This window comes from Heteronotia binoei, chromosome 6 (assembly GCF_032191835.1).
Source record: "Heteronotia binoei isolate CCM8104 ecotype False Entrance Well chromosome 6, APGP_CSIRO_Hbin_v1, whole genome shotgun sequence".
Classification (NCBI taxonomy): domain Eukaryota; kingdom Metazoa; phylum Chordata; class Lepidosauria; order Squamata; family Gekkonidae; genus Heteronotia; species Heteronotia binoei.
The window spans coordinates 77,831,178-77,858,995 of NC_083228.1; the positions used below are offsets into that span (position 1 = coordinate 77,831,178).

At 45.7% G+C, this 27,818-nt stretch overlaps 1 protein-coding gene across 2 annotated transcripts in view; it reads right to left on the minus strand.

The window, feature by feature from the left end:
- LDB1 (LIM domain binding 1) overlaps positions 1 to 20,869 on the minus strand; it is a 62,965-nt gene extending 42,096 nt beyond the window's left edge. The window contains exon 1 of one of the 2 annotated variants that reach the window (XM_060241827.1): positions 20,446 to 20,869. In XM_060241827.1, coding sequence (XP_060097810.1) covers positions 20,446 to 20,470 — 25 coding nt within the window. In that variant the 5' untranslated portion in view covers positions 20,471 to 20,869. The remainder of the gene's footprint in view (positions 1 to 20,445) is intronic. The other variant, XM_060241826.1, reaches the window with a different exon arrangement.
- Between the last annotated feature and the right edge of the window lie 6,949 nt (positions 20,870 to 27,818).

Below are 27,818 nucleotides of genomic sequence, written 5' to 3' on the forward strand. Positions count from 1 at the left end.
CTGCTGGCCTCTATAGTGCTGCCAGTGCCTCAGTTGCTGGGATGAAGATCTGGCCCTGGTTGTGTAGCAAAACTGTCTAGACTGCCACTGTTGACAAAGGTGCTGGGGACTGCCTCCCCTGTTGTATACTCTGTGCTAAAAAAACTCCCAGTGTTGTGTATCACCAAAACTAAATTTTGTAACTTGTTTAAATTAAGCAGTATCAATTATTTTACACAACAAATTCATCTTTCATTCATCACAGGAATGAGAAAAGAGCTATACTAAGCACTGAAGCCATGACATCTAGAATTCCTGAGACCACATCTCTCCAGCTTTTGAGATATCATGGGACACTGCCCACATACTTTCTGCTGGCCAACCTCTCTCATCTGCAAAGACTCCCAAACTTTGCTCCTTTCAGGGTTAGACCAGCATCCCTTTCAGAAGCTGGACTGCAACTGGGTTGCACCTTTCCTGGTGCTATTTCCTTTACTGAGAGCATAATTCATTTCCACAGCAAGCAAACTCCTAATCGTATATTTAATTGTCTCTAATATGGAGAAATTACAGTTGAAAACAAAAAATAAACTTCAGTTGGGGCCAATATGATAGTCTAAAGAGTTAAAACCTGGCCTATGTTTAAGACTTTGTTGCTGAACATTATTTTTCGATTGGAGGCAAGACAGTTTTTAAAACCTAAGCTTATTGGGAAGTGTTATCTATCATTACCACTAGTGCTAGTGAGGAGCAGCAGGATCTGCAAAACCCAGATTAAAACCTGCTAAACACTCCTTCCTGCTTAGGCCCAGCCACCCAGGGCTGGGGAATCAAGCATGGGAAGATGGAAAAATACCTATTCCATTGAGAGCTATCTATTTAACAAAGCAGAGTCCCAGCAGGGACTGAAAGCCAGGCTGGATTGGACTACACTGCTCCCCTGGGAAGGAGCTGGCAGGAGAAACGGTATTCCTAGTGCATTCAGCAACCCCTTGGGAATCCAGCTTCTGGAGCTAATGGAGAAGATGGGGGCAAGAAGTGTGTCTGAGACACACTGCGCATTTGTGTTATTAATAGCGTGCATCTCTGCATTTGTGTACATACATACCCATATTTACCTAAACGAAGATGACTTCGAATGTAAGATTATTCCCCTAAAAACATTACACACAACAAGATTTTTAATACTGGCTGTAACTTTCATTTGCAAACGAATGTAACATGCCCTACCTCTTTTTCCTGACTGCACAGAAGAAGGGGGAAAAATGGGGTGGGGGGGGGACTATAATATATGGTTTATACTTGGGATTTTGCAAGACAACACCTTTGTTACAGGTATCTCTAGGAATGTGTGTGTTTTACCTACTTTTGTATGCATTTGAACAAGGCATCCTTAAGCCCCAGCCCCACCCCAGTTTTCCCCTACAAGTCTGATAATTTCATGCAAGTCCTGCATGAGGATTCAAATGATCCAGAAGCATTGCCTTCAGCCCACTTACATCTATATTCCAAATAAAAGATATGTGTTATTCAAGCCATGCACTGAGAATATGCCCACTCAACCGGAAATTATCATGTGCAGAAAAGGTCCTATAGACCCTCCTACTTCCCAGCAACTGAAGGAAACCACAGCCCACACATGCAGGTGTCTGATAAGAGTCTTCATTCCCATGAGCTCTGCTCTGAGAAGCCAGTCTTCTGCAAAAACAGCAAGGAGGGACCCTCCTGACCTCCTATTTCTCTATATTTCCCCCACCTCCTATATTTTGGGTGCAAAGAACAGTGGTTCTGCTACTTCCATCACACTTGGGGAACGAACTCTACTGGAGTTTTCCAGAGGCCAAAAATTTAGCAGATCCCCCACACTCCGGTGATGATTTCATCCCAACAGCATCACATACCCAGAACCACACTGCCTGATTGGACTGTAGCAAAAAGCAATACCATATGCTGGCATGCTGTCTCTGCCTGTATGTTCTAGCCTGCTTCCATTCTTGCTTTAAAAAGAAAAGTGAAATAAATGTGTAATGACAGCTACAGGTTATTCATCTCACTCACTCTCACACAGAATGAGGCATGTGTATCTAGTTTAGCCAACTGGGCATTATAACTAACTTGCATATCCAGTTCACATGATCATGTAATGCTAAACTTCCGCAACTATCCTTTCTGAACATGAGCCTCCAAAAAGTTTATTTTGTCTTTTGTAACAATATTTGATATCCAGGAAACAACTGCTATGTTAGATGTAACCAGGGCTTTTTTCGTAGGAAAAAGTCCAGCAGGAACTCATATGCATATTAGGCCACATCCCCTGACATCACCATTGTTTTGCACAGGGCTTTTGTGGGGGGAGAGACCTAGCAGGAACTAATTTGCATATTAAGCCACACACCCCTGATACCAAGCCAGCTGGAATTGCAATCCTGTGCATTTCTGTTCAAAAAAAGCCCTGGAGTTCCCTCTTTACTGTTGGATACTTCCAACAAAAGGACCCTCTACCAGCATTAGTATCATTAACTCTTAATGATTCCTATTCTTTTTTTTGTATCATGGTTTTTAGAATTGCTAAATGCATGTGAGTCTTTTATCTGATTTTTAGTTTCTTATGCTTTTCATATATTCTGCCACCAAATTTTCAGTTTTTTGTTTATGAATGAAAGTAGTGATTAATTGGTCTTAATATAAAAATGTGGGTTTAAAAGAAATCAGGCTTTAATCGCTGCTATCTGCAGAGAGAACATTGCAGAAAATAGTATCTTTGCACACCTTTTGACTTCAGGTAGCAAAATAGCCAAGGTAGTTTCCCAAGGTTAAATGATTTTCCTGTTTTTGTTAGTTAACAGAAATTGTGATCTTTATTAAATATCCTCAGAATGTTATGCATATTAAAATACTGGACTGCCTGATTAGAAGCAAAATGGCTAACAAAGAAAAACAAAACAAATCCTTTTAAGACCCTGGGGTTCCCCCCCACCCCGCCCATAACTATGAATATGGAAAGCTTACATTTATGATAGACTGATCCCCTAAAGCAAGATTATCACATTCACAGTTCCAGTAACAGCCTGCAAACTTATGGGAAAAGTGCATGGTAGTCTATAACCTGAAAACGTTGTTTTCTATTGCTACCGCACACATGAGAAATCTGTTACTTTTCTGGTTGTGGAGCAGTACTGAAGTGCTACTAGTCTCAGTATTGCCCTTCTACTGGAAGTTAAATAGTACATGGAATTTTTAGTGTGATAAGACGACCAGCTTAAAACATTGCTTTAGCAACTGTTTCTTGATGCTTCTTCCCCACACTGCAGCCTACATTATAAATGAAGTAAGAATATTCTCAGAGGTTGAAAGTGCTTGACCACTTGATCACACAATCCCTAGTTACATAAGCAATGAAGGACACCTCACACATCCCCAGCTATTCTGGATGAATCCCGCAAAATGCATTCAATTGCAGTTCCTCAGCAATGCACTGGCCAGAAAACTGAGCTGTCTCCAAATTTTGGTGTCTGTCTTGGGTCCACCTGACAAAACAAGGAGTAAGTGAAGTGATCACTTTTACTGTAGTAGTGAATTTGCAGATTGTGGAAGCTTCATATGAGTTTTGATTTGCAGCATGGAACATTGAACTTACCGTGAGGTTTCCTTTATCTTGAGGGGAAGGAGAACACTCTGATATACTAGGGTTCCTCTTCCCACAATTCCTGGAGGCAGGAAATTGACTGCACTTTCCATCTCTGGAGATGGGGGGAGAGCCTGCTCCTCATTCTGGAGATTTCCACAGCTAACAACTGTCCACAATGTGGTTCAAACAAATAAAGCAGACAACAAGGCCTACAGAACCTTTATAAACTTTATGAAAATGAACCACGGGTAAAGACAAACTGCAAGAACAGAGGGAAAAATGATGAACATCAAGACTGGCAGTCAGTGACCCTTTAGGAAAGCATAAAAGGCTGAAAAGAGACCCTCCGAGTACAGTAGGTCCAGAGTGTCTTTGAGAAGAAGGAACCTTCATGGTAAGTCCAACGTTCCATTCTCTCTCAAGGGAGAGGAACACACCCGGATATGCTTGAGATGTTACAAAGCTAATCTAAAGGAGGGAAAGAGTGACTGCCAGTCACTGAGAAAACAGAATAAACTACCTGCTGTCAGGCTCTCCACCCAAATGCTGCCTCAGCCATGGCAAGGAAGTCAATCTTGTAGTGCCTGATAAATGTTGACACTGATGCCCAGGTAGTGGCCTTGCATATGTCTGCAACAGATGCATCTGTGTCAAATGCTGCTGATGTGGAAGCATTTCCCACTGAATGTGGCATGATCCCTTCTGAAGTTTGAAAGATATGGGAGTCATATGCCAAAGAGCTACAGTTCTTTAGCCACCTGCTTAGAGTAACCCTTTTTTCCCTTGACTAGTGGATGAAAGACCACAAAAATGGAATCCAGTTTCCTAAATGGTTTAGTTTTTCTGATTTAAAAGCAAACCACTGGACAAAAGCCCAGTGAGTGCCAATTCTTCCTTATAGGATGAGAAGGTTTTAGGCAGGATGGCAAATATATTTCCTGTGAGGCTTGACAAGGTGTGTTGACCTTGAATATGAAGGTATGATTCTGTGCACAGGACCACTTTTCTGACAGAAAGAGCATCTTATCTCCAAGGTCTGCCATGCTGATGTAACTGCTACCAGGGAAATTACATTTAGGGTAAGGGATTTTAGGGAATCTTTGCTCAAATAGAAGATTAGTCAGAGCCTGAAGCACAGTGTGGAGCTCCAAGTAGGAAACCTGAGCACTGTAGGAGGCTGAGATAAAGTGACTCCCTTCAGAAATCTCTTCACTGCTGTCTGCCTGGAAAGTGGTACATCACAAACTGAGAGAACTATAGTTCTCAAAGTACGTACCTGGCAATTAAAAGTACTTGCTCTTAGACCCTGAGAAACTCCATCCTGTAAGAAAGAAAATATCTGAGGAAGGTCCAAGGTGTCTTGTTGCAGGTGTTTCCTCTTGCACCATTTGATGAAGGCCTTCCAAGAAACTGTTGTAAATTTTGGAAGTTGAACTTCTCTGGGCTGTCATCATGATCTGAACCCTGTGCAATGAGCACTCACTGCTCAATCTCCATCCTGTCAGATGCCCTCTAGGTCCAGATGATCCCTGGGTTAGTATGCTGGATGACATTGGAAGTTCCCATGGAAGCTGAAGTGGTGATTTCGGCAGATAGAAAACCATGGTCTCCTGGGCCAATATGGGCCTGGCAAATCAGCTTTGCCTTCTATTTTGTTCAGAACCTTTAATGGAAAGTATTAGGGGGAAAGGCATTTAGAAGGCCCAATGGCCATGAGGTCATCAGAGCATCCACTTGCTCTGCTTGTTGATACTGATGCCTTGAGAAGAATCTAGGTGTCTTTGTTATTGATTGTGGAGGCAAAAAGATCTGTGCAACATAGTTCAAAATGTTGAACCAGGAACTGGAGTGTTTGCAGGCTATGGACCACTCCCCCTGGTTCAGCCTTGTGCGACTGAGCATTTGTAGGGTGCTGATGTGTTCTGCCCTGAGAGAGGCTAGATGCTGCTCTGCCATTACATGAGGATGGTTGTTTCCTGCTGTAATTTCCCAGCTTTGGTGCCTCTCCGATTATTCACATACAGTTTGACTGCATACAGTTCCAAAAGACTGATGCTGAGGCAAGTTTCTTGATCAAACCAAATCCCCTGTACAAGCAGTGGGCTCCCCAACCCATCATACTGGCATCCATTGTGATCCATTTGTGGTCACTTGAAAAGATTCTTTAAGAGTCCCTTCTCCCTCCTTCAGAAGAGCCACTCCAATGCTAAACTAGCCACAGAGGCTTCTACCACTAGAACCTTCTATAAACTGTTATCTTAGGGGGAAAGGAATATATTTTAACCTGTCTAGAACGTAAACTGTTATTGGTAGATCTGACTTTAATCTCAGTTTTTGAGGGGAAGGGAAAGGTGGTACACAATTAGGAAAGGGGGGGAGAATGCAACCAAAGAGTTCCTAGAAGGAAATTTTGGGGAGCTTTCTAAATCCACTGCTCTCTCAGGCAGAGGCAGGAAAAAGATTGAGGGGGGGGGGTGGAAAGTGCAATCAATTCCTGCCCCCAGGGATTGTGGAACAAGAATCCAGTCTATCAGAGTGTCCTCCTCTTTCTTGAGAGAGAACGTATGTTCAGAAAACAACAGTCAAACTTTTGCAGAAAGCAATGGTTTAATACGGCATGCAGTATTAGCCTAATAAATTTGAGTGTATTTCAAATCAAGAGAAGTCTTCAAGATGCCACAGAACTCTTATGTTTCTTACAACAGAGTAACACAGATACCCATTTGGAATTTATTCAAACAAACCTGCAGATTCAAATTGGGAAGGATTACAATTTGTCTAGTTGTATGCAATTACAAATTGTCTAGCCTTGCTGGAGGAATTGGGTTACACTCATCCTAGCAACAAAGTTCCAACTTTTTTTTAGCAAGAAGTAGGGGGGAAATCTAGAAAGGAAATACATCCAAGATGGAGTGATGCTTTGTACTCTGTCTCCTGTTGATCCAGACAGATCAGATCCTGGTAAAGAAAAAAGGTAAATAAGAAACTTTTAGACTAATTACATGGAACTTATGCAATTAGGAACAGGCAGACACACTTGACCATCACATAGCAGTGAGCTCCATTATTTTTTGCCACTGACAGGGGAGAGAAAAAGAAAAACATAAATTTGTTTGATTGATTGCCTTCTGCAGCAAGCTGCCAAACCACCAAGACTCTTACTGATCAGCAAGAACTGACTTTTACATTAACAGAGGTTAGCAGAATTACTCAAACAACTAGTCAAAGAAACAAGCACAATTTCCACAATTCTGTATCCTCACCTGTATTATATTTGTCAGAGAGATAAGTCAAAGGCTGTACCTGCCAGTAGAATTTCCAACCATAGGCTAGCTCTTGGCAATTAAAAGTACTGTTCCAGCACAACTTATTCATAGTTCTGTTGTCATTGAGAAAAGAAAAATTTACCCTGCTTTTCTTCCTGTAAGAACTCCCATTGAACTTGATGCCATTCTGACTGGGAGGGATGTAGGGCTTTCTGCATAAAGGTGCAGGGACATAATGATTACCCTGTCTGCCCTCTAGAGCACAATGATGAATGCAACATTCAGTTCAGCATCAGCAGGCCATATGGGTATTACTATTTCTCCTTCTCTGCACTTAACACGTCATCACACTTTAAAAAATATGAATGGAAGTTATTTCCATGAGAGCCTTTGCTCACAAATATTACCAGTCTGCTTGCAGAAGATTTTGAAGAAAACAAAATATCTGTTTTCATGTACCTGGCCAAATATTCTGTTTCACATCAGTACCTGGCTCTCTTGGAGCCATGTTTTTTCCACAGTACTCAATGAAGTTGTGCATGCTGAGAACAGCAAAACACCTCATGCCAGCCAGCCTCATCCCTCCCAATCAGAAAGCAATTTAGAGTCATAGTACGTGTACACTGCTGTTCTCTCCCCCCCCCCCGGCCCCCTGCACAGGTGCTTAGATTTTTCAAATCTATTCCCCGCCACTGTTGAGTCAGTGTAGTACAATGGTTAGAACTGTAGATTTGAAAAAGGGAGATCCAAGATTAACCACGCTCCTGGGAATCAGATTTACCAGGTGGTCTTAGGCAACTATGTCTCTCTCTACCTCAAAATATTGTTTTACAGGTAAAATTCTGTTCTGAGCTCCTAAGAAGAATGGCAGCAGACAGGGATGGCAAATACAGAACAATCATTCTAGCCACTTGTCATAGATACTGTGTAAGATTTCCTCCAGCTATGGCTTTCATACATGTATTCTCAGCTCTTGACTACGTATGGTCACTGCATGATATACATGCAACAGTAAAACTACAGAACAACTTTCATTATGCACACACAGGCACATGCACACACAAGGTGTTGAAATAACTGTTTACTGGGTTTCCCATATAGATCTCCATCACCCATGCACACAGACAGTTTGAGCATATACAGAGCACAATTTCCACTGCTTGAGACCAAAAGATTTTTCTAACAAAGGAGGAAGCATCGCTCTTGATTGTCAATTGACAGGTCCATTAAAGGACCACAACTTTAGCAACTGAACATCTATGGCTAAAAGATCTGCAGTGATCTGGGAATTATGGAAACATGCTGGTAAGAGAAGGCAATTTAACTTTGGGAAAGGGATTGCAATCTAAGTGCTCATAAACTGGATCTTGCAAGCAGAGGGGCTTTTTCCTCTTTTAAATTCTTTGTGGGATGTTCTAGTTCAGGAAGGGTCAAGTTGCTCGGTATTACAGAGCTGAGTCCTCTCTACCTTTGATCTTGTGCGCTGCTAACAGAGTTTGGGGCTAAATGGGTATAAGAAAAGTATTTAGACCAAGCTACAGAACCTAGAGTTTGGAGGTTTTCCTGGGTGGAGCATGAGTTAAGTTCATGTGGCAGACTCTTGTGCAATTTTTGCCCCAAATATAGTTGCAGTGTCTGTTGCAGGATAAAAATGTTAGGCTGAAAATCTGAATGGAGAAGAGATGCAGCAGAAACAGGAGAACAAAAGGAAGTTATTCAACTAATGGCTCTGGTTAAAGGTTCAAGGTTTGGGAATTAAATTCCAGGTCAGAAAGTCCCCCAAAACATGACAGTCTTAGAAGCTGAAAGGAAAACTTTGTTCACGTGCAGGCAACAGTTTGATGCACCACAATCTAATAGAGGGTTTTACAAGCTGAAAAGGAAAGCTGCAATGTGTTACCAGGATCCCCCTTCCCACTTGTGTGCTATCTGTCCTGAATCTATCTTGGTTAAATTCACTTTGGCAGCCATTTTAGGAGACAATACCTTGCTTTGGAGAAGGCGAGGTCAAGGTGCTCCTCGAGCTATGCTGATAGTGGCCAAAATCTTGGGCAGGAGACTGATTCATTGATGGGACATCTGCATGCCTACCCATTGTCATGTGGGGTTGCAATGCCAGAACCCACCTCAGTCTATCAATGTAATTTTTATCAGCAAGAGCGAGTCTTCCTGAGTACAAAATCTAATTACTATCAAGCAATCAGGTAGACTTGATTAGTTTTCCTAAACTGTCTCCTCCCAGCCTGACTCAGGCATGAGTGAAGCCTCCACCCTGCCGGGCCTTTTGTCCACTCTGCCTAGATGCAATCACCTTTTGTTACCTTTCTGGGAAGTCCCCCTTCCTAACTCAAAGTCTGGAAACCCATAGATTCTCATCCTGGACCCACACTGAATCCCTGGATGTTACAATTATTTCTTTTATGTTCTTTTGTCTGGGTCCCTATAACTATCACTGTTCTGTCAGCCAAAAAATTGTGCAGTCTCACTCCTCTGCTGGCTTAAAGACTGCCCACTCCATAGTTCTGGAACAAGCACACCTTACTATTTCTTTGGGACCTTTGGAAGCTCTGTCTAAAGTCCTTTACCCTGAATCATCTAAACAAACAACGTACTCTACCCACTTCATCAGACTGGGGATAAGTAAACTCCTTCTCTGTTTGCTCCTTTTCTCTTAATAACTCTCCTTTCACCTTCTTCAACCTGCCCCCACCATTCCCTGGTTCAGAATTCCCACTTACTTTCTCTTTCTGTCCTCATGTAAATCTTCATATGTATGTCCCTCTGAACACAACAACTGCACTGTTCTTCTGATTGATACCTTTTCAATTCCATGTACCCTTTCCTCAATAAGTTCTAAAGGTTGCTCTGAATAAGATCTTGTTGTTTCATAGTTACTGGTAGCCCATTAGAGGCACTTTGTGCTTGCTTGCCAGGTAAAGATCCCTGAATCACAGGTTCTGCTCTCCCTTAATTGGTGAATATATCAGTCTCCCAAGCTAGTCAGTTTGTAGAAGCAGCAAGAGGTTTCCCCCTGATGTTGAGCTTAATTTCACCAAACTGGTTCTGGGTGAGTGTTCCAAGAGAGTCCAATACCAATACATGTGAAAAGGAGTACACATGGTAACAAACGATAACCAAAGTTAAGATGCTGTCCTGTATTCAGCCATGTAGTTCTTAAAACTTTGGGACACATTAGTTTTCTTAGAAGGGGATGGCACTTTCTGATTTCTCCTCCTGTGGCAGCCCACCAGAATATTGTTCCTGGAGGTTAAACAGAACTGCCTAAGAGGCTGGAAGGAGAGAGGGAAATCTGTAGAAATCATTGCCCTTAAGTCTTTGAAACATCTGGTTAGACTCATGCCATTAGTCTTTGACTGGTAGGTCATGCCAGTGACACCATAGCAGGTTTTGTTTTGTTTTTAAATAGCAAGAAGCAAATCACCCTAAGGAAAAAGATCAGGGGAGTCGGAATGGGTGGATCGCCTTGGATTGTTAAGGATCTCAGAAACAATTGTTCACTCTAAGCATCAAAGAGGTTAAGAAGCAATGGGTTTAAACTATAGGAAAGTGAATTTAGGCTATTTTTTTTAAAGTTCCCAAGTGTGAGTGCAACACTAAAATAACTTTATATTAGGGCAGGACAGAATATGGGGAAACAACGTAGCGATGGTTACCAAGGACTTGTTAGGGACTGTCACAGCCTGGGGCACCCTACCACTGGGGGGAAGCGGTGGAGCTGGGACACAGACCTCAGGAAGGAACCATTCCAGTTGCAGAGGTGAGAGAAGAACCATTGAGGCCTGCAAGGGCAAGGGAGCAACAGCCAGCAGGAAGGACAACCAGGACTAGTTCTCTTGGAGCAAATGCCTCCTCTGGAATAAAGACCTTCCTGATAGCAAGGACCTGCTCAGGAGTAGAAGCAGGGAAGTAGGAACTGGCAGTAGCCAGGGAAAGAGGGATTAAAGACTCCAACTAAGGATGGTAAAGGAGGTAGCTGGTTGTACAATAAGAAGATGCTATGAATCTGGGGTCTTTGCAAACTGGGGTCTTTGCAAACTGTAGACTACTAAGCCTCTTGAATACTTGGCTGGTGACATTCCTGGCCCAGAGAGAAGCCAGAAAGAACTTTTCTAACCCAGCTCAACCTAGATAGACCAGCTCCCCCATGACCTAACCCTGCAGCAAAGGTACAGCAGTCAGGACAGGGGCTTAAGTAGCAGGAAGAAGGGTTGAGGTTAACTGGCCAAGGTACAGCATGGTGGTTAATCACTGGAACTGGCATTGTAAAAGAGCCAAGTAATTAAAGAACACCCTTACCTGGATAGCCCAGCTTAGCTGAACCTTGGAAGCTAAACAGAGTTTGCCCTTGTTAGTATCTGGATGAGAGACCACTAAGGAAGTTTGGGGTCACAATGCAGAAGGCAGTAGCAAGCCACCTCTGAGCACCCCTTGCTGTTGTATTCCAGGTATTCTTAAACAATATATCAGGTCACAGGGAATGCAGCCCAGTATCATCCATATTAAGTGAAATAAGGTGAGAACAGAAGTAAGCAAAGGCTACCACAGTCTAGGAAAATTGTACAGAGTCCACCCAGAAATAGTCACACAGGGATTGTGACTCATCTCAGTTAGGAGGCTTCTATTCCCATGATGAGATTCATTTCACAGTGCTACTGACACCAGTGGAATAGACAGGGTATGCAGTCTCAGACAAAGCACAAGGCATGGAAACTAGCAGTGACTTGTGTGGGATGAGGGGATCCAGATATGAAGCTTCTCCTCCCAGGAGTCATCCTAAGCCATCACTCATCATTCCATGGATGTGCCCTGCAGAGCTTCATGTATCTTCTGTGCAGATAACTCTTAAAGGGCATCTAGGTGCTTAATGCATCCTTCCTGCTGCTTCACAGCAGTGAGTGTCATGATCCTGGCATCCTTAGGGCTTGTCTTATTAGATTTGCTACACTGACCTCCCATTCTCACAGTTTATCTACCAGGACTATCTTCTACCAGAATGCCATTTCCAGCTGACCCATCTTGGCACAAAACACAATCAGTTTGCTATTACCTCAAATTCTCTTAGCAAGGCAATCCAGTGTTTGATTGTTTCTGCACTGGAGTTTCCCTGGGGTTGTGCTTCAATCCATCTTTTTCTAGTGTATGTCTCTGGGAAGAATTCTCCCAATCAGATCTAACAGTAGAGCCACACTCAATGCAAATGTATGTAACAAATTATATTAGTGTGAAGCACTTGAGGAAGAGGGGTGGTTTGGGGCAGCTGGGTGGAGGATACATAGCCTATCCTCTCTTCTATGGCATCTCATACAACACCTCAACTGCTCTTCCCACCAAGTTCCAGATCCTGTGTGTTCATCTTCCCTAACATATGCCTGGAACCCTGTGAGGGACATAAGCAACTGTGAGTAGAAGTTGCAATTGAAAAGTATAGGTAGGAGTGAATGATTAAGCAAACACACCTGCCCTTGCTACTTTTCTGCTGAAAAACCATCTCCTCCTGAAACTCTTTTATCCTACCTAGACAAAACAAACAATGGTGTTTTGTTGTACACATTTCTGCAGAGCATATAGTACCCCCCCTAACTAGTCGAAGAGATAGCAACATGCTATAGAGAGGGGGAACACAAGCATCAGGAAATTGCAGTATGGTCCTCTCAAAACATGGAGGCAGGCATTTCTGTTGTCAGGGGAGTTGTGCATTGTTTATTCCAACATCTCTAAGCAGAGACTAATGTGTGAATGGGCACGGGAGAGCTGGCTGGAGGGCAGAGGGGAATTCCAAGTTACTCTAGCCTCAGCCTGTCCCAGTAGGAAGCACATTCTCTGCCACACAGTCCTATCTCTAAGGCCCTGCCTGCCCCCTCCCTATTCCCAGGGCTGATGCATGCCCAGGCAGCACTGTGTGTGCCCCCAGGCTGGCAGCACGGAGCCTACTTTGTGTTTGTCTCAGAGCTGGTTGGCTGGTGAATTCCCTGGGCAGCCAAGCGGCAGAGCAGAGCTAGATGCTGCATCGTGGCTGGCAGGGGCTCACATGCACCCAGCATGTGACAGAGCTCCCAATTAACTCCTGCTCCAGTTCTGTGCACACACAGAGAAATCAGCATGGCCTAGGATGACACTGCAACTCACTCACTCATACCCTATACACTACTGCCATCCTCACATGGTCTCCACAGCTTCTGCTCCCACTCACCACCACCCTGTCTACATCCAGCAATCTCTGTTTGCTGCTTCTGGAGCTAGCACACACACCCAGCACATTAAATGAAACAACAGCCTGCCCAAAATTTCTTGCCTTCATCTAAGCAACAGCCCCTTCTGCCATCTACCACCTCTTCTTGGCTTGAACAATGTTGCCCTACAACAGCCCTTCTCCAACCATCCCTTTCAACCTCCCCCCATTACAGCTCAGGGAAGGTAGAACTGCAGCAGCAGCACCTAATTCACGACTAGCTCACTATTATGTATCCAACTCCATAAAGCCACATCTGGTGTGCTGTTTGAGGCTCCACAATTATCCCAGTGTCTGCTTTATGGACCTCCTAAAGCTCTTTCACAGCTAGGAACAATACACGAAAGTTTCCCATCTTTAATTGCTCTTCCGCAGCACTAACCATTCTGTTCTGTTCCAGTTTACTGTGTCATTCACAGACTCATTTGGACCTAGCAGATCTAAGGAACAGCAACTCCTGGTTATTTGTTTGGCTCCACATACAGACAACTTCCCCATATTAAAGGGTAGCACAGGAAGATCACCTCAGAGCAACAAGGCTTTCTCTTTTCCGCTGGTGCATGACTATATGTGAAGAGTTTCTGAGGACATGCAGAGGTCAGAACCTGCTCAGACACCAGGGTAAAGCAAAAACAATATGTATGTGTATGCATGCACGCATAAGATTCTTCCTGTATTCTGCCCTTTATCAGCAAAGAATCAACATACAACTGAATTGTTGACTACAGGTCATGAAATCCCAGGCTCTGGCTGCAAATTTTCTCTGTGGAATGTCAATTGCATCCCCCAGCATCACTGATTTCTCCTCGCCTTCCAGCTTTGCTTTTCCTGATCCATGGCTCATCTGCAAGTATAAAATCTGCCCTGGTATCTGCTCCCTCTCTGCTTGTAAAGAACAGGTCCTTTTGCAATCCTTGCTTCCTCTGTAAATATTCCAAAGGGCTAAAGAGAGACTTTCTCAATGCATATACCCTGAATACTCATTCCATCTCTGATGAACTGCACGACAGAGTTCCCTTTGCCAAAGATCCCTTGGGAGTCAAAGCTAGACAGCCCTAACATAGTGGGTCCCCCCCCCCTTTTGAATATGGCTATGGGCTCCTTGATTTTCACAGAAAACATCTAGCACTGGCTAGAAATCAATACAGGGCTTCAATGTCCTGCTGTGGGATTGTTTGCCAGGAATCCTGGACCTGAGGGACAGGAAAGCAGCACAGAAAAGGTTCTCTATTAAGCATCCTCTCCCTCAATTTCTTTTGCTTTCTCTTTGATGTTACAGGAGCAGTAGAAATTTGTGGGAAGTAATTCTAAGTCAGAGTCATCCCTTTAGACAAGTATACCTAAGTCAACTACTCTTACAGTCTCGTTTATCACAAACAGGCTACCAAAAACCACTTATCTTTTCTTCTGATAATTTACACTCTCTCACACACACACACAAAACCAGCCTGTTTCCCAACAGAGATGTTGCTCATGAAATCAGAATTGTTGTTGTTATTGTTTTATTGTGTACATATGTCCCCTGGAGTCTCCGGCATGCTTTAAGTTCTTCTGATTTATGGTTGTTACTATAATTTCACTGATTATCCAAAAGTTGAGCTAGTCTACACAAACCACCATCACACTTCAGGACATGAGTAGGAAGAACAACCCCTTCAGGAGGCAGTAGCAATAGATGGTGCCTAAGGTAGAAAAATATCAGTGTCTTGTTGGAGGAGGATACTGGTTTGAGAGGGCTGGGCAATAGGTAAGGTCACATCCATAATGCAGGGTATCCGGACTCAGTATCTCAACTTTCAAATGTATTTTTAAAAAGAAAACATCAAGATTTGTCCTCAAAACAAGAAGAATCCTGACTAGAAATTCCAGTGGACCTTTCGAGCTCCACACAGCAACTCATTCTACCGGCTGGCTCTTATCATCCTGACTCAAAGGATTCTACAGCCTGCAACTTTTGCATCCACTTCCTGGTTCACACATATTCTGAATCATGTGAAAAAAATTAACAAAGCATGCATAGTCTACCCTTATTTAATTAGATGGATTTCTATTCTATCCCATCCTAATGGCCCGGGGCAGGTAATAAACTCTGAGGCAATATTTGCCACTATTTAGAATTTGCATTGCCTTCAAGGAATACACCCAGGTTGACTGGCTCCAGAAGGCTATTGGATCAGATGGCCTAACATTCTTGGTTCCCATTTTCTGCTGTGATGGCTCCTTTAGAGATTAGCAGGCGAGTGTCTGGCAGCTGCAACATTGGCTGTGAAATTACTCACAAAATGAGGCACCCACCAGTAAAGTGTACAGGCCTGACTTAGCTAGGACACAGCAGAGGCCTGGAGTGACCACATGAGAGCCCTTCCAGGCTGCAGAGACTCTACTGTTCTGCAAACAACAGGAAAAAGTTTTATTACTGTGGTTCCACATCGCCTTTAAGATGAGGCTATTTCCCCTGTTATCTCACAACATTCATCCGCACAGCATTGGAGGAGTAGGTGGCACCTTAAAGGTACGTGGTCTCTGGTGGAATACAGATAAAGGTACAGGTGCAAGTACCAGTCATTTCTGACTCCAAGGTGACATCACATCATGATGTTTTCATGGCAGACTTTTAACAGGATGGCTTGCCATTGCCTCCCCAGTGATCTACACTTTATCCCCAGCAAGCTGGGTACTAATTTTACCGATCTCGGAAGGATGGAAGGCTGAATCAACTTTGAGCTGGCTACCTGAACCCAGCTTCCTCCAGGATTGAACTCAGGTCATGAGCAGAGAACTTGGACTGCAGTACTGCAGCTTTACCACTCTATGCCACAAGGCTCCTTACAGATAGGTGGTCTCAAGTACCTACTCTCCAGATTTCTTTTTTTTTTTAAATTAAACACAAATTCTTTACTGTGCATGTACACATTCAGTGATAAAAACATAATCAACAAAAATAAACAAAAATCAGCAAAGTCTGGATGGTGAACAATTAGTGATAGAAAGTAAAATGTTTTGTGACAGGTAATGCAGAACAAAACAATGCAGAAAGGTGTGCCTTCCCAACTGCATCATAAACCACTGCTTTGCACCAGGTGACACAACAGCACTTTGCTAGCCCACATGTGACAGGCTTGCACTGGAAGCCAAAACTAGCTGGGGGGAGGGGGGAGATAATGCTGAAAATACATGAATGCAGCAGTACAGAAGGAACACTATCCAGTAATAAATGAGCAAATAACTGGTATCAAAGGAAGAGCCCATTCAGAATTGTCCAGTTCAGGCTGGACATCTCTTGAAAAGAGAATAAAAACTCTGTAGTTAAGTAGACCTGGAAGGGGAAAAAGCTTTTTTTTTGTCATACAAAAGTCAGATCTATAGAATATGACAGGTCTACACTGAAATTTGCCATAAAGCCACCTGCCCCAACCCAGCTGGCTGAAGAAAGCTCAAAGGCACAGCCTGAATCAAATATACAAACCATATCCTGGCAGTTGTGTACATTTACGTTGAGTCCACAGGGAGTGTGGTCCTAAAACTGCTGCACAAGAGATCTCCCAAAGGCCATTTAAATAAAATCCTTCTGGACCAAGGGTGCATTTGTGTATTGCTAACAGGTTATACCATACTACTCGAAGGAGCTCCACACAAGCAAGCTGAAGGTCAAGGAATGCATCTCGAAAAACAAATCCAGATGGCTCAAGCAAGTGACCCATGGGAAGGGAGGAAAACCAAATTTTTCAGCCAGTCATTGTGAAACCGCAACATATCCACAAAACTTTAAAATGTGGGACCTTTTTCCAGGCACAGTTGACCAGTGATTTCATAATCTGAACCAAAGATTCCATAAGAAGCAGCCTTGAAGCATATCTTCCAGAAAAGAATGCCAGTACAGTTGTTTGCATTCATTACTATTGTGTTCTGATGGTACAAGAATGTTCACCATGCATAAGAATTTTCATCTTGTAGTTCAGTATATGGCAAATGACACACCACACAGCACAGCTTAGCAGATCTAACTGTGGCAATAAGATGGCTCATCCCTTACCAGCCTCTTTGTTATATCTTCAGCAGGACTTTCCTCACCATGTGTTTTATTTCAGCATTTATTTCTCTCTTTTTTTTTCAAAGTAAGTAGCAAAAGGATTTCTGATGCTGGGAATCCGGCATTGTGATATGGGAAAAGCAAGGAATGACCTCAGTGCAGGGTAAGATGTTTAGAAGACACTGAGGTCATATTCTTGCCAATCTACAGGATGAATGAGAGGTACCAGCCTTGCCTTATTCTCCCCAAAATTGAAGAAATACAGATCTACATGTAGTGGTAGCTCTTTTGTTGTAACTTACAAATGCCACCACTTCCCCTTTAAAGGCAAAGGCACCCACAGCTGGAAACTCCTCCAAGTTAATGCAGCCCCCCTCCCAATAAGAGCAGCCGCGCAAGAGGCTCATTAAATGTTTCTAGCTGGCAGGAGGCCAGAACCAGAGCTTGTTTGTTCTATATTCCGATAAACAGTCTGTCATGGGCTCTGGGAGCAAGATCATGGGGAAATTTACAGTTGCAGCAAAAAAAAAAAAAAAAGACGAGAGGTTTGCATCCACAGACACACAATCCTAGCTGTTTTCTTATTCTTTGCAGCCCTGGAAACAGCTCTCAAAGGGGACTTTGTTTTCCTGGGGGACCTTCTGAACCCCAGGCAAACTTCAATATCTTATCTGTAAACAGTTTTTATATGGCAACTCAGGGACAAGACATAGTTGCCATACAAAAGACACACTGCATTTGTCATACTCCATAGGCCAGGGAAGGTGAGGTTTAGCAAGAGATCTTGACACCTATAATAGGTCCAATTAGGAATACAAATCTCCCCCCAAACTGCCCCCCCTGAAGTGCAGTATGTCTCCTGGTATACTACCAATAAACTGAGGATAGAGCATGTATCACCATTCATCTCTATAAGCAATCCTTAATGCAAAATTCCAGAGAAAAGATTGAGCAGTAAGAAGCTGCGCACTTTTTGCATATGCTCACTGCAGATTCCTTGGGACAAGGAGTGCCCAGCCCTCCCCCTCCCCATGTGCTGGACAGCAGGCAGGGTGGGCCAAGCCAGGGCTACAAAACTGGGAAAGCCTGGAGGGAACAGGGGGAGAAGGAACCCACACTGTGCCTGGTGCTTTAAATGTTTGGCCTGGCTTTGGAGGGAGAGCACGTGACTTTCTGCTTGAGGAAGCAGCAGCCGCTCTGGCAGCTTCCAGCGGGAGATGGAGGAGGCTGTGGGGGAAGGGAAGCAGAAGGAAAGGGAAGGGGGTTGTTTAGAAACAGAGATTACTGCAAGGCCAGGGAAGTAGGTCTATGCAGACAACAGGTAGCAAGGAATGAAGTAACCTTAGCGATAAGGCACTCGTTGGTTTGGTAGGCAGCAGCAGGCAAGAGGCAGCTATGTCCTGGCTGATACTCTGTTGCCCCAAGCTCACTGCAGGAATTTACCCCATGCACGGTCAATCCGGCCCATACTGTTGTGGCAATAGGAATCAGGAAAGTGGAATATTTTCAGGCCATTGTTCTTCCATGAGAATCCTCTCATCTCAGAGAGGACCGAAGTATTGACCCTTACAGGGGCAAACCACACCACTCTTAGTTCCAGGTCCCTGAAAAAGGGACCACATGCAAACTTGGACTCTTTAATAAAAACCCTCTGCATACCACAACTAAGTTGTGTGAAGACTTCACTGCTGCCCTGTGAAGTCCTCATGACATGTTAAGTCAAGGGCTACATAAAAAAAAAAAAAGTCAAGGGCTACTGATGTAAAGGAGCCAAGGGCAGCTCTCCTGGTAGGAGACAGGATGGAAAGGTCAGGTCAAGGAAAACTGGATTAGGAATCCTTTTGATCCTGCTCTGTAGCATTTATAGATAGCTACCACCAGTCTTCAAAAAACAGAGCAAGTCGTCCTGTCTGCCTTCAACTCCTTCCTAACAGAAGTCCTGAGTACAGCTGCACCCCACAACTGAAACACACCCTGTCACGGATGACAGCCTTCCCTGCTGCTCAGGATAAAGAATGCTGGGGCTACACAGGCCTCTCCACTGGTGCCATGGGCCTCCACGCCTGCTCCCACTCCCCCATCTACCAACTAGGCAATAATAATGAGACAGCTAAACCAAGGTCTCACATTTCATAGCTGCAGCCCCACAAAGACAAGCATTTCAAAAGGGGGGGGAGCTTTAGTATACCCTATGTTTTTGGAGCGCACCCACAATTTGCAAGATAGCTTAACTATGAAATAGTATTTCTGCTTAATCAGATTCCCACACACACCCTGGAAGCCTGGAAATAGAAGAGCTGGTGATGTGAAACCCACTTGGCATAAAGTTCTTTGGCCAAGCAAAGTCAACCATTTTATTTTCCCCACAACTAAACAGCAAGGGGGGAGGGAGGGAAACAACCATGAGGCAACAGTTGTTTTTTTGTAGAGACTGGAACTAGAGGGTGCCAGCCCATCTCCCACACAAACCAACTTCCTCATACACACACTCACCAACGTCACCCAGTCCAAACCAGTAGTACCAAAAATCATCAACTCTAGCAGACTCTTTTCAAGTTTTTTTTTAGGGGGGGGGGAATCCTATGCTCAATAAACTAGAACTCCCCTGCCCCCAACATATCCCTGGGAATTGGCATTTCTAAAATTGTAATTACCCACCATAAAATTGAAAACTGTATACAGGGGAGTGGCATGACCTCCTCTCAAACAGAAAAACGGCAATATCCTTTAAGATGTCAACATCTCATGGGCACCCTCCATAGATTCATAAGAGATATACAAAACAAAACGCCCACAGCTACTGTCACATAGGACAAATCCCACTCACAACTCTTTTTTTGTTATGTTGATTTAGCTATCCTAGCCCGGATCTTATAATTCCCAGCATGCCTCTCTACAGTGCCCCACTGCTAGTCCCCAAACCCTCCCTCCAGCAGTGTTAGCCAAGCACCGAGCACCTCTGACAGACACCTCCTCTGCCAACCGATACCAGCAATCCGGCCCCAACAAAATACTAGGCGCGCGCATGCTAACAAACTGATCCCACCCCAACACCAGATTCTCTTGCAGCCTGAAAGCGAGGCTCCTGCGCCTCATGCTTGGCTGGGATCCCTTGGCCCGTGTTTTGGGGGGAGGGCGAGAGGCGCTGGGTCTGTTTCCCGTTTGGCTGTTTCCAGTTGCAAAGGGGCCCGATCAGGGGCAGAAAGGAATTCCCCCCCTCCGCCCACCCGCGCCCCGGCTTCGAGAAAGATGCATGCCCGATCCTTCCCCTTCGCAGCACGCTCAGACTCACCTGGGCACGCACAGCCCACTGACATCTTCACATGCCCGGCCTGGCGCAGGGGAGGTGCGACGTGCCCGCTCGGCGGGGCCCTGGCATCCGCCGCCCTGAGAAAGACCCCGGCCCAGCCCTTGAGCAAGGCCCCCCCCCTCGACCGCGGGGCCTCCCCGCAGGGAAGCGCAGGAGCCGCAGCAAGCGGGGCAGCCCGATGCTTCTCTTTCTCTCCCGCTCTCCCTCTCGGTGCCCGTCGGCGCCTACAGGGTTGGGCTGTTGCTGCGTTGGCCTCGCCGCGCGAGACGATGCGCTCCGATCGCCTCCGAATCCGATCCGGGGGCTGATTAATATGCTAATTGCGCGGCGAAGAGGGAGGAGAGCGAGCGCGAGCTTGTCAAAGTGACCTGAGCCGAGCCGAGCCGCGACAGGGAGGGGAGGGCGGAGGGGGAGGGGCAGCCATGTGACGCAGATGGGGAAAAACACACCAATCTCTGCCAGAGCAGCCACCTCCGGCGGGCTCGCGCGGGGAGGGGACGGAGGGGGGTTGGAGGCGCGCGCTTGCCGCTGTGTGTTGTGTGCGGGTGACTGTGCGCACACACACGTGTGTCCCGAAGAGAGCAAATGCGTGGGCCGCGCGCGTGTGTATTCGCTTGGGATGATTCGGGTGAAATCACCAGACCTTAGAAGAAGCCCAAGAGCTGTTCTTCCCCCTGCGCTTCTCCGCGCATCGTGGTAGGAAGGATCCTAGTCAGCTGGCCCAGTCTCTCCAGAGGCCACCCTTTTCCAAAACGTTTCTTTTCCTTCGCCCATATTCAGAATACTTGATTGCCTACGGAGCTTGCTATCTAACCTGTAAATCGGGCCCGTTAATTGTAGGTAGGTAGGAAAGGCCTTGGGGAAGGTTCTGTGACACTTCAGTAGGGCTTCATATGGTCGGGGCTTCATATTTTAAAATAGATTCAAGCTAGCTGAGTCCAGTGCTTTGCTTTTATCTGCCATAAATAAAAAGCTTACGCAAATGTCAAAGTGATTGATCTTTGAAATAGGAAGCACTTCCTAAAGTGCAGCCCAATAGCTCTTCCTACCAGTTATAAACATTCCTCTGGTTCTTCATTCTCAAAGGAAACCTTCTCCTTATTTAGTAACATCCTTTGCAAAAATTCCTTCATTTCAAGGCTCAGGAGTCCTCAGAAGGGTCACTCTTCTCAGTTCCCCACCACCTTCACAGGGTAAAAATATATGCAGCAGTGAGATTTTCTCCATCTATTTTGCTTTCTATATCTTCAATTGTGTTTTTTATGGTCTTTTATACACATTCAGTTTCTTTGCATCTTTTTCACAATCTAGCAGACATTTTTCTGATGAGGCCCAGTCATTATTGAGCAAAGTGGGGCCCATATTTACCCTGTGTCTTGGATACAGTGGTTCTGCTAAAGCAACACAAAATGGTTTTCTGGTATTTATGGAGTCACATTAGTGCCTACTGTCAATTTGTGGCCAGCTGTAATCTATGGGATTCCCCCCCCCCCCAAAAAAAATAGAGCTATAATCCAGCCAATGATCCCCTGCGCTGTATTTACAAACATTCTTACTGAGTTCCCTAATACAGTTTTCCAATCCAGTTTTTCAAGTCATTGAGAAAATTTTCATTTTGACTGGCTTTTAATCAATATTAATTTGCTTTTAATGTTAGTAATGTGAAGAATTATGTTTGCATTCCATCTCTTGGCTATCTGCATACATGATGTGATATCACTCCATAAATCACTTCCTAAAATAGGCGATATTTTCAACAAGGCCAAAGTCCCAAAATAGGTTTTTGAAACCAGAACTCAATATTAGTATATATGAAATAATATTACAGAGAACTTGAACTTTGTAACATTTCAGTTGCCACTGAGTGATTGCAGCCTGTTCCCTACACACGAGGCTACACAGGGTCTCCAGAAGTTTTTTGCCTACTGTGCAGAAACGCCATCTGAGAGTGTTGGTGCTTCATCCAAAAAGGCAGGGATCAGTAAATCCATTCAGCAGGCTTTGTAGCCTTCCCCTGACTCCCCCCCTCCCTTCCAGAGCCAAACCAACAACGCGAGGGGGAAAGTCTCCTAGAGAAGCAGGAAGTGCTGTTGTTCTTGCCATGTGCTAGGCAGGAAGAGTTTCTCAGTTGTAAGCCAGCGCTCGAGCGAGCATGTGGTGAGCAATGGTGGCTCCTGCCGGGGAGGCCCCCCAGGCAGGCAGACTAAGTAAGTCATTTTCTTAGGCAGATCAAGTATAGACCAGGGACAATACGATGCGTTTAAAAACCACCTTTATTTTGTTATGCTGTTTGCTGTTTGCTGGGCTGTGTTGTGCTGTGCTAATTTTGTAGATGCAACTGTTTTTGTTTTGTTTTTCTTTCCCTATATTTTCCTCTTTTAAATAAATATGTTTTTTTCTGTTTAAAATGCTGGCAGTCAAACTCTGTACCACCTAGATCCCCAGACCGCTTTAGACCACGCTGTTTTTATAAAGGGGGCCCCGGGGAAGGGGGAAGGCATGCAGTTGGATAAGGTGCCAATCCTCCAGGGGTGCCCCAAAGAAGCGCTGAGGTCTCTGTGAAACCCAAGTGCAGGGTGGCAGAGGACCTTGAGGCCTAGCCTCACAGCTGGAGAGGGGGATTGGGAGTCCTGTTCCTCTCAATCTGAACCCCAAGACTGAGCAGGTGGTGGCAGCGAGCCCAAGGGGCAGGAGGAGGAATAGCTCCCTCCAGGAGTTGGCGACTCAATAGGGAGCTGACGGGACCGGGTCTGAAGGCAGAATCGGGCCGGTTCCGCCACACTTGGCGGCAGCGGTGGGATGAGAACAAACAGAGAACTTGATTGGCCAGGCATTTTTGGTTTTTGATGCGCGCAAGCACCCAGAGGAAGCAACAGCGGTTTTGTTTTATTTTCGGGTCAACTGGAGTAGGGAAAGTTTAGCTAGTTAGGATGGAGCGTGCTAAGATGCTGGAAATCCTGAAGATGACAAAGCCACAGCTCCAGGAAGAGTGTGCAAGGCACAAGCTGGAGTGTGACAACATGACTGTAGTAGATATGAAAGACCTCCTTTTGGAGTATCATCAGCATGCAGGGGCACTTGCAAAAGTGTTTCCCACCCAGTCAGAAGAACTCTTGCGGCTACGGTTGGAACTGGCAAGAATCCGTACCAAGGCGTACCAAGAGCGCAGACAGGAGGAACGAGAGAGAGAGGAACGACAAGCAGAGAGGGATGCAGTCCGCAGACAGGAGGAACGAGAGAGGGAGGAAAGACAAAGAGAGAGAGAGCTGAGACAAGCAGAGATCCGCAGACGGGAACAGGAAGAGCAACGTCGCCATGAGCTGGAGGTGCTACGTCTGGAAGCTGAACTAAGCAAAGAGATCCAAGTCACCCCCAAGGACTTTGCAGTGTACCAAGAGGGAGAAGACCCCTCCATATACCTCTCCAACTTTGAGAGGGCAGCCAAACAGTGGGGGATTGCAGAGGAGGACTATATGTCTTACCTCTGTAACAACCTGACTGGAGAACTCTCAGCCATCTATCACAGCATGCCTATGGAAGATGGGGGGATAACTTTTGCAGGCTATAAAGCCACTGTATTTAAAAGGTTTAAACTGGGGCCAGACCACTCCCGAAAGCAGTTCAGGGGTTTGGCTCCACAAGAAGGTAAATCCTATCCTGAATGTGGGGTAATGAAGGAACAAACAGTTCCAATGTTATTGGGCCGGGATTTGGTGGTTGGCCAGTACTCTATCAAGGCTGTACCCCGCAGCCAAACCCCCAGGGGGAAGTGGGAGGAGGAAGGCAACTTTAAGGAAGCCACCTCACCACCAACCAGGGAGGGGGAAATAGCCCAGGTTACTGAGGACGAAGAGAGGGCAGTCACCCAGGAGGGGGAGGACCAGCCTATCTCAAGCCCTGGAGTAGGGTGTTCCCAAGGGGAAGAGGGGTGTAGCTTTCCCCAAGTGCAGCAAGAGGCTGTCGATGTTCCTAGCAAGGAAGGGAACCTGTCTAGCGTAAAGGATGTGCAAGCTGAAGAGACCGAGGTGGAGAGTGGAGATTTCACAGGAGGTTCTGAGAGCAGCAAGGCTAATGTGGGCTCAGAGGAGCACATAGCTGATGGCTTGGGGGAACGGGAGCGGTTCCAGAAGGGGGTCCGGAGCGGCCTTAGGTGGGAACCGGTTCACCAAGTAGCTGTGGATCAGGAAGTGGGATCGTCCGAGACGCTCTCAAAACAGGTCGTCTTGAAGCAGGGCAGACAGGAATCCTGGGAAGCTGTGGAACCTTCCAGGCAGGAAGGGGGTCAGTTGGGTAGTGCTGAAAAACCAACCGAGGGGACTGAGACCCCAAGCCAAACCCTCAGGGGAAGGTGGGGGGAGGAAGGCAACTTTAGGGAAGCCACCTCACCACCAACCAGGGAGGGGGAGGACCAGCCTGTCTCAAGCCCTGCAGGAGGGTGTGCCCAATGGGAAGAGGGGTGCCAATTTCCGCAAGGGCAGCAGGATACTGTGGAGTCTTCCAGGCAGGAAGGAGCTCAGTTGGTTGACACTGAAAAACCAACTGAGGGGGCGGAGAACCCAGATCAAACTTTGGCTGAGTGTTCTGGAAACAGTGGGACTAGGGGTGGCTTGAAGGAACAGATGATAGGAAGTCTGGGGGAGCCAGAAATATTCCTGTCTGAGGTTCAAAGTGACCCTAGGCTGGAACCACTGGGTGAGGTGGCAAGCGACCAGAAAGTGGAGTTTGCAGAAGCTGAGACAGGGGATAGGGTGATGGATGTCCTGCCACTTCATACTGGTGAACGGAAAGTGGAATGGGAGGGACCCCATATGATTGTGGATGACCTGGGCGATGCTACTTATGTGGGGGCTATGGAGAAAATGGGGAAGGCAGTTAAAGTGGTGCAGGTGAATGTACCACAGCCAGTCTCTGCGAGGTCCATGGTGTTGCCCATAGGTAGGAAGGAAGGAGACAAAAAGAAGCTGGGACAGCAATTGTTTGCAGCACCAGAGGTAGTTTTCTGGGAGGACAGAGTGGACAGAGGGAACATTCCACCAATGAGGGATAAAGAAGAAGCAACTGGGTGGGAACTGGGCAGTTTCCAACTTCAGATGTGGGGCCAGGAATTTGCTCCTTTGATGGGCCACTCACCCCAGCCACAGCAGCAACGGAGGGAGAGCACCAAACTCCAGAGGTGGTCCTGGGAGACGGAGGAGTACATCTTAAAGACGGGACATTCCTTCTGAATGCAGCAATGCGACTTGTTGGCCAGAAGGGACATGGGCACCTAGGGTGCTGGACTTTGTGTATTATTGGAGAAATACCTGAATGTTTGTGTAATGTTTTGGTTAACGGGTTTCTCCTTGTTTGTTTGGATTCTGCTACGGGGTCACCTCTGTAGGAGGCAACCCCTCCGGCTCAGAATTTAAGGAGGGGGACGTGTGGAGAAACGCCATCTGAGAGTGTTGGTGCTTCATCCAAAAAGGCAGGGATCAGTAAATCCATTCAGCAGGCTTTGTAGCCTTCCCCTGACTCCCCCCCTCCCTTCCAGAGCCAAACCAACAATGCGAGGGGGAAAGTCTCCTAGAGAAGCAGGAAGTGCTGTTGTTCTTGCCATGTGCTAGGCAGGAAGAGTTTCTCAGTTGTAAGCCAGCGCTCGAGCGAGCATGTGGTGAGCAATGGTGGCTCCTGCCGGGGAGGCCCCCCAGGCAGGCAGACTAAGTAAGTCATTTTCTTAGGCAGATCAAGTATAGACCAGGGACAATACGATGCGTTTAAAAACCACCTTTATTTTGTTATGCTGTTTGCTGTTTGCTGGGCTGTGTTGTGCTGTGCTAATTTTGTAGATGCAACTGTTTTTGTTTTGTTTTTCTTTCCCTATATTTTCCTCTTTTAAATAAATATGTTTTTTTCTGTTTAAAATGCTGGCAGTCAAACTCTGTACCACCTAGATCCCCAGACCGCTTTAGACCACGCTGTTTTTATAAAGGGGGCCCCGGGGAAGGGGGAAGGCATGCAGTTGGATAAGGTGCCAATCCTCCAGGGGTGCCCCAAAGAAGCGCTGAGGTCTCTGTGAAACCCAAGTGCAGGGTGGCAGAGGACCTTGAGGCCTAGCCTCACAGCTGGAGAGGGGGATTGGGAGTCCTGTTCCTCTCAATCTGAACCCCAAGACTGAGCAGGTGGTGGCAGCGAGCCCAAGGGGCAGGAGGAGGAATAGCTCCCTCCAGGAGTTGGCGACTCAATAGGGAGCTGACGGGACCGGGTCTGAAGGCAGAATCGGGCCGGTTCCGCCACACCTACAACTCCCATAAGCCCCAGCCAGCACCTACCCTAGGGGCAAGGATTCCAACATACAGGATTTGGTTTCACGCAGGTTTGAGCCTCAGGAACTTCACCTTAAACATTAAGCACAATAACTGGTTTTTTTTTTGTCAAGGTTGCATATACTGGTACTATAATGTTCCTTTCAGATGCTGATGTGCGATTCACCAATAAACAGCATAAACCAGGTATATTAAAAAAATTTCAGACCAGATGCTCACTTTTTACCCGATCTTGCATCATGGAATCATCTATTGATGAATTATACATGTCTTTCTTCCCCTCCCCTTACTTTTCCTTTTCTTTCCTTCTTTCCTTCCTTGTGTCTTAATTTAAAGTAAGAAGCTAAACAGAAAACCCACAGAAATGGGCAATTGCACTGGGCCAACTTTAGGACAGGGTGAAACCTACCAGGTGAAGAGCTCACACACTGTTGGATCTTAGGTTGCAATCCTAAGCACATTTCTCCCTCCCAAAATACTAGAACTCAAGGGCATCCAATTAGAATCATAGAGGTAGAAGGGACCGCCAGGGCCATCTAGTCCAGCCTCCTGCATGATGCAGGAATTTCACAAATATCTTCCCCCACACCTCCCACCTGCTCCACGCCTACAAGATGGCAAAAGAAACCAACAACCACAAAACTCCAGGATTCCTGGCAAAACTCACCTGGAGAAAAATTGCTGCTTCGCCACAAAGAGGCAAACAGCATTTCCCTGGGTATGTAAGAAAGGGCCATGAGAACTAAGGACTGAAGCAACTCTAATTATTAAAAGAATTAAAAATTAAGCTGATGGGCAGTAGATTCAGGATAGACATAAGGAAATACTTCTTTACACAGCAAGTAATGAAAATGTGAAATTTGCTACCAAAGGATGTAGTGACAACCACAGGTACAGACAGTTTTACAAGAGGATTAGACAGATTCATGGAGGATAGGCCTATCAGTGGCTACTAGCCATGGTAACTAAAGGGAGCCTACAGATTTAGAGGCAGTAAGCCTCCGCGAGTTCCAGGAGGCAACATGAGGGGAAATCTCAGCCTCTGTGGCCTGT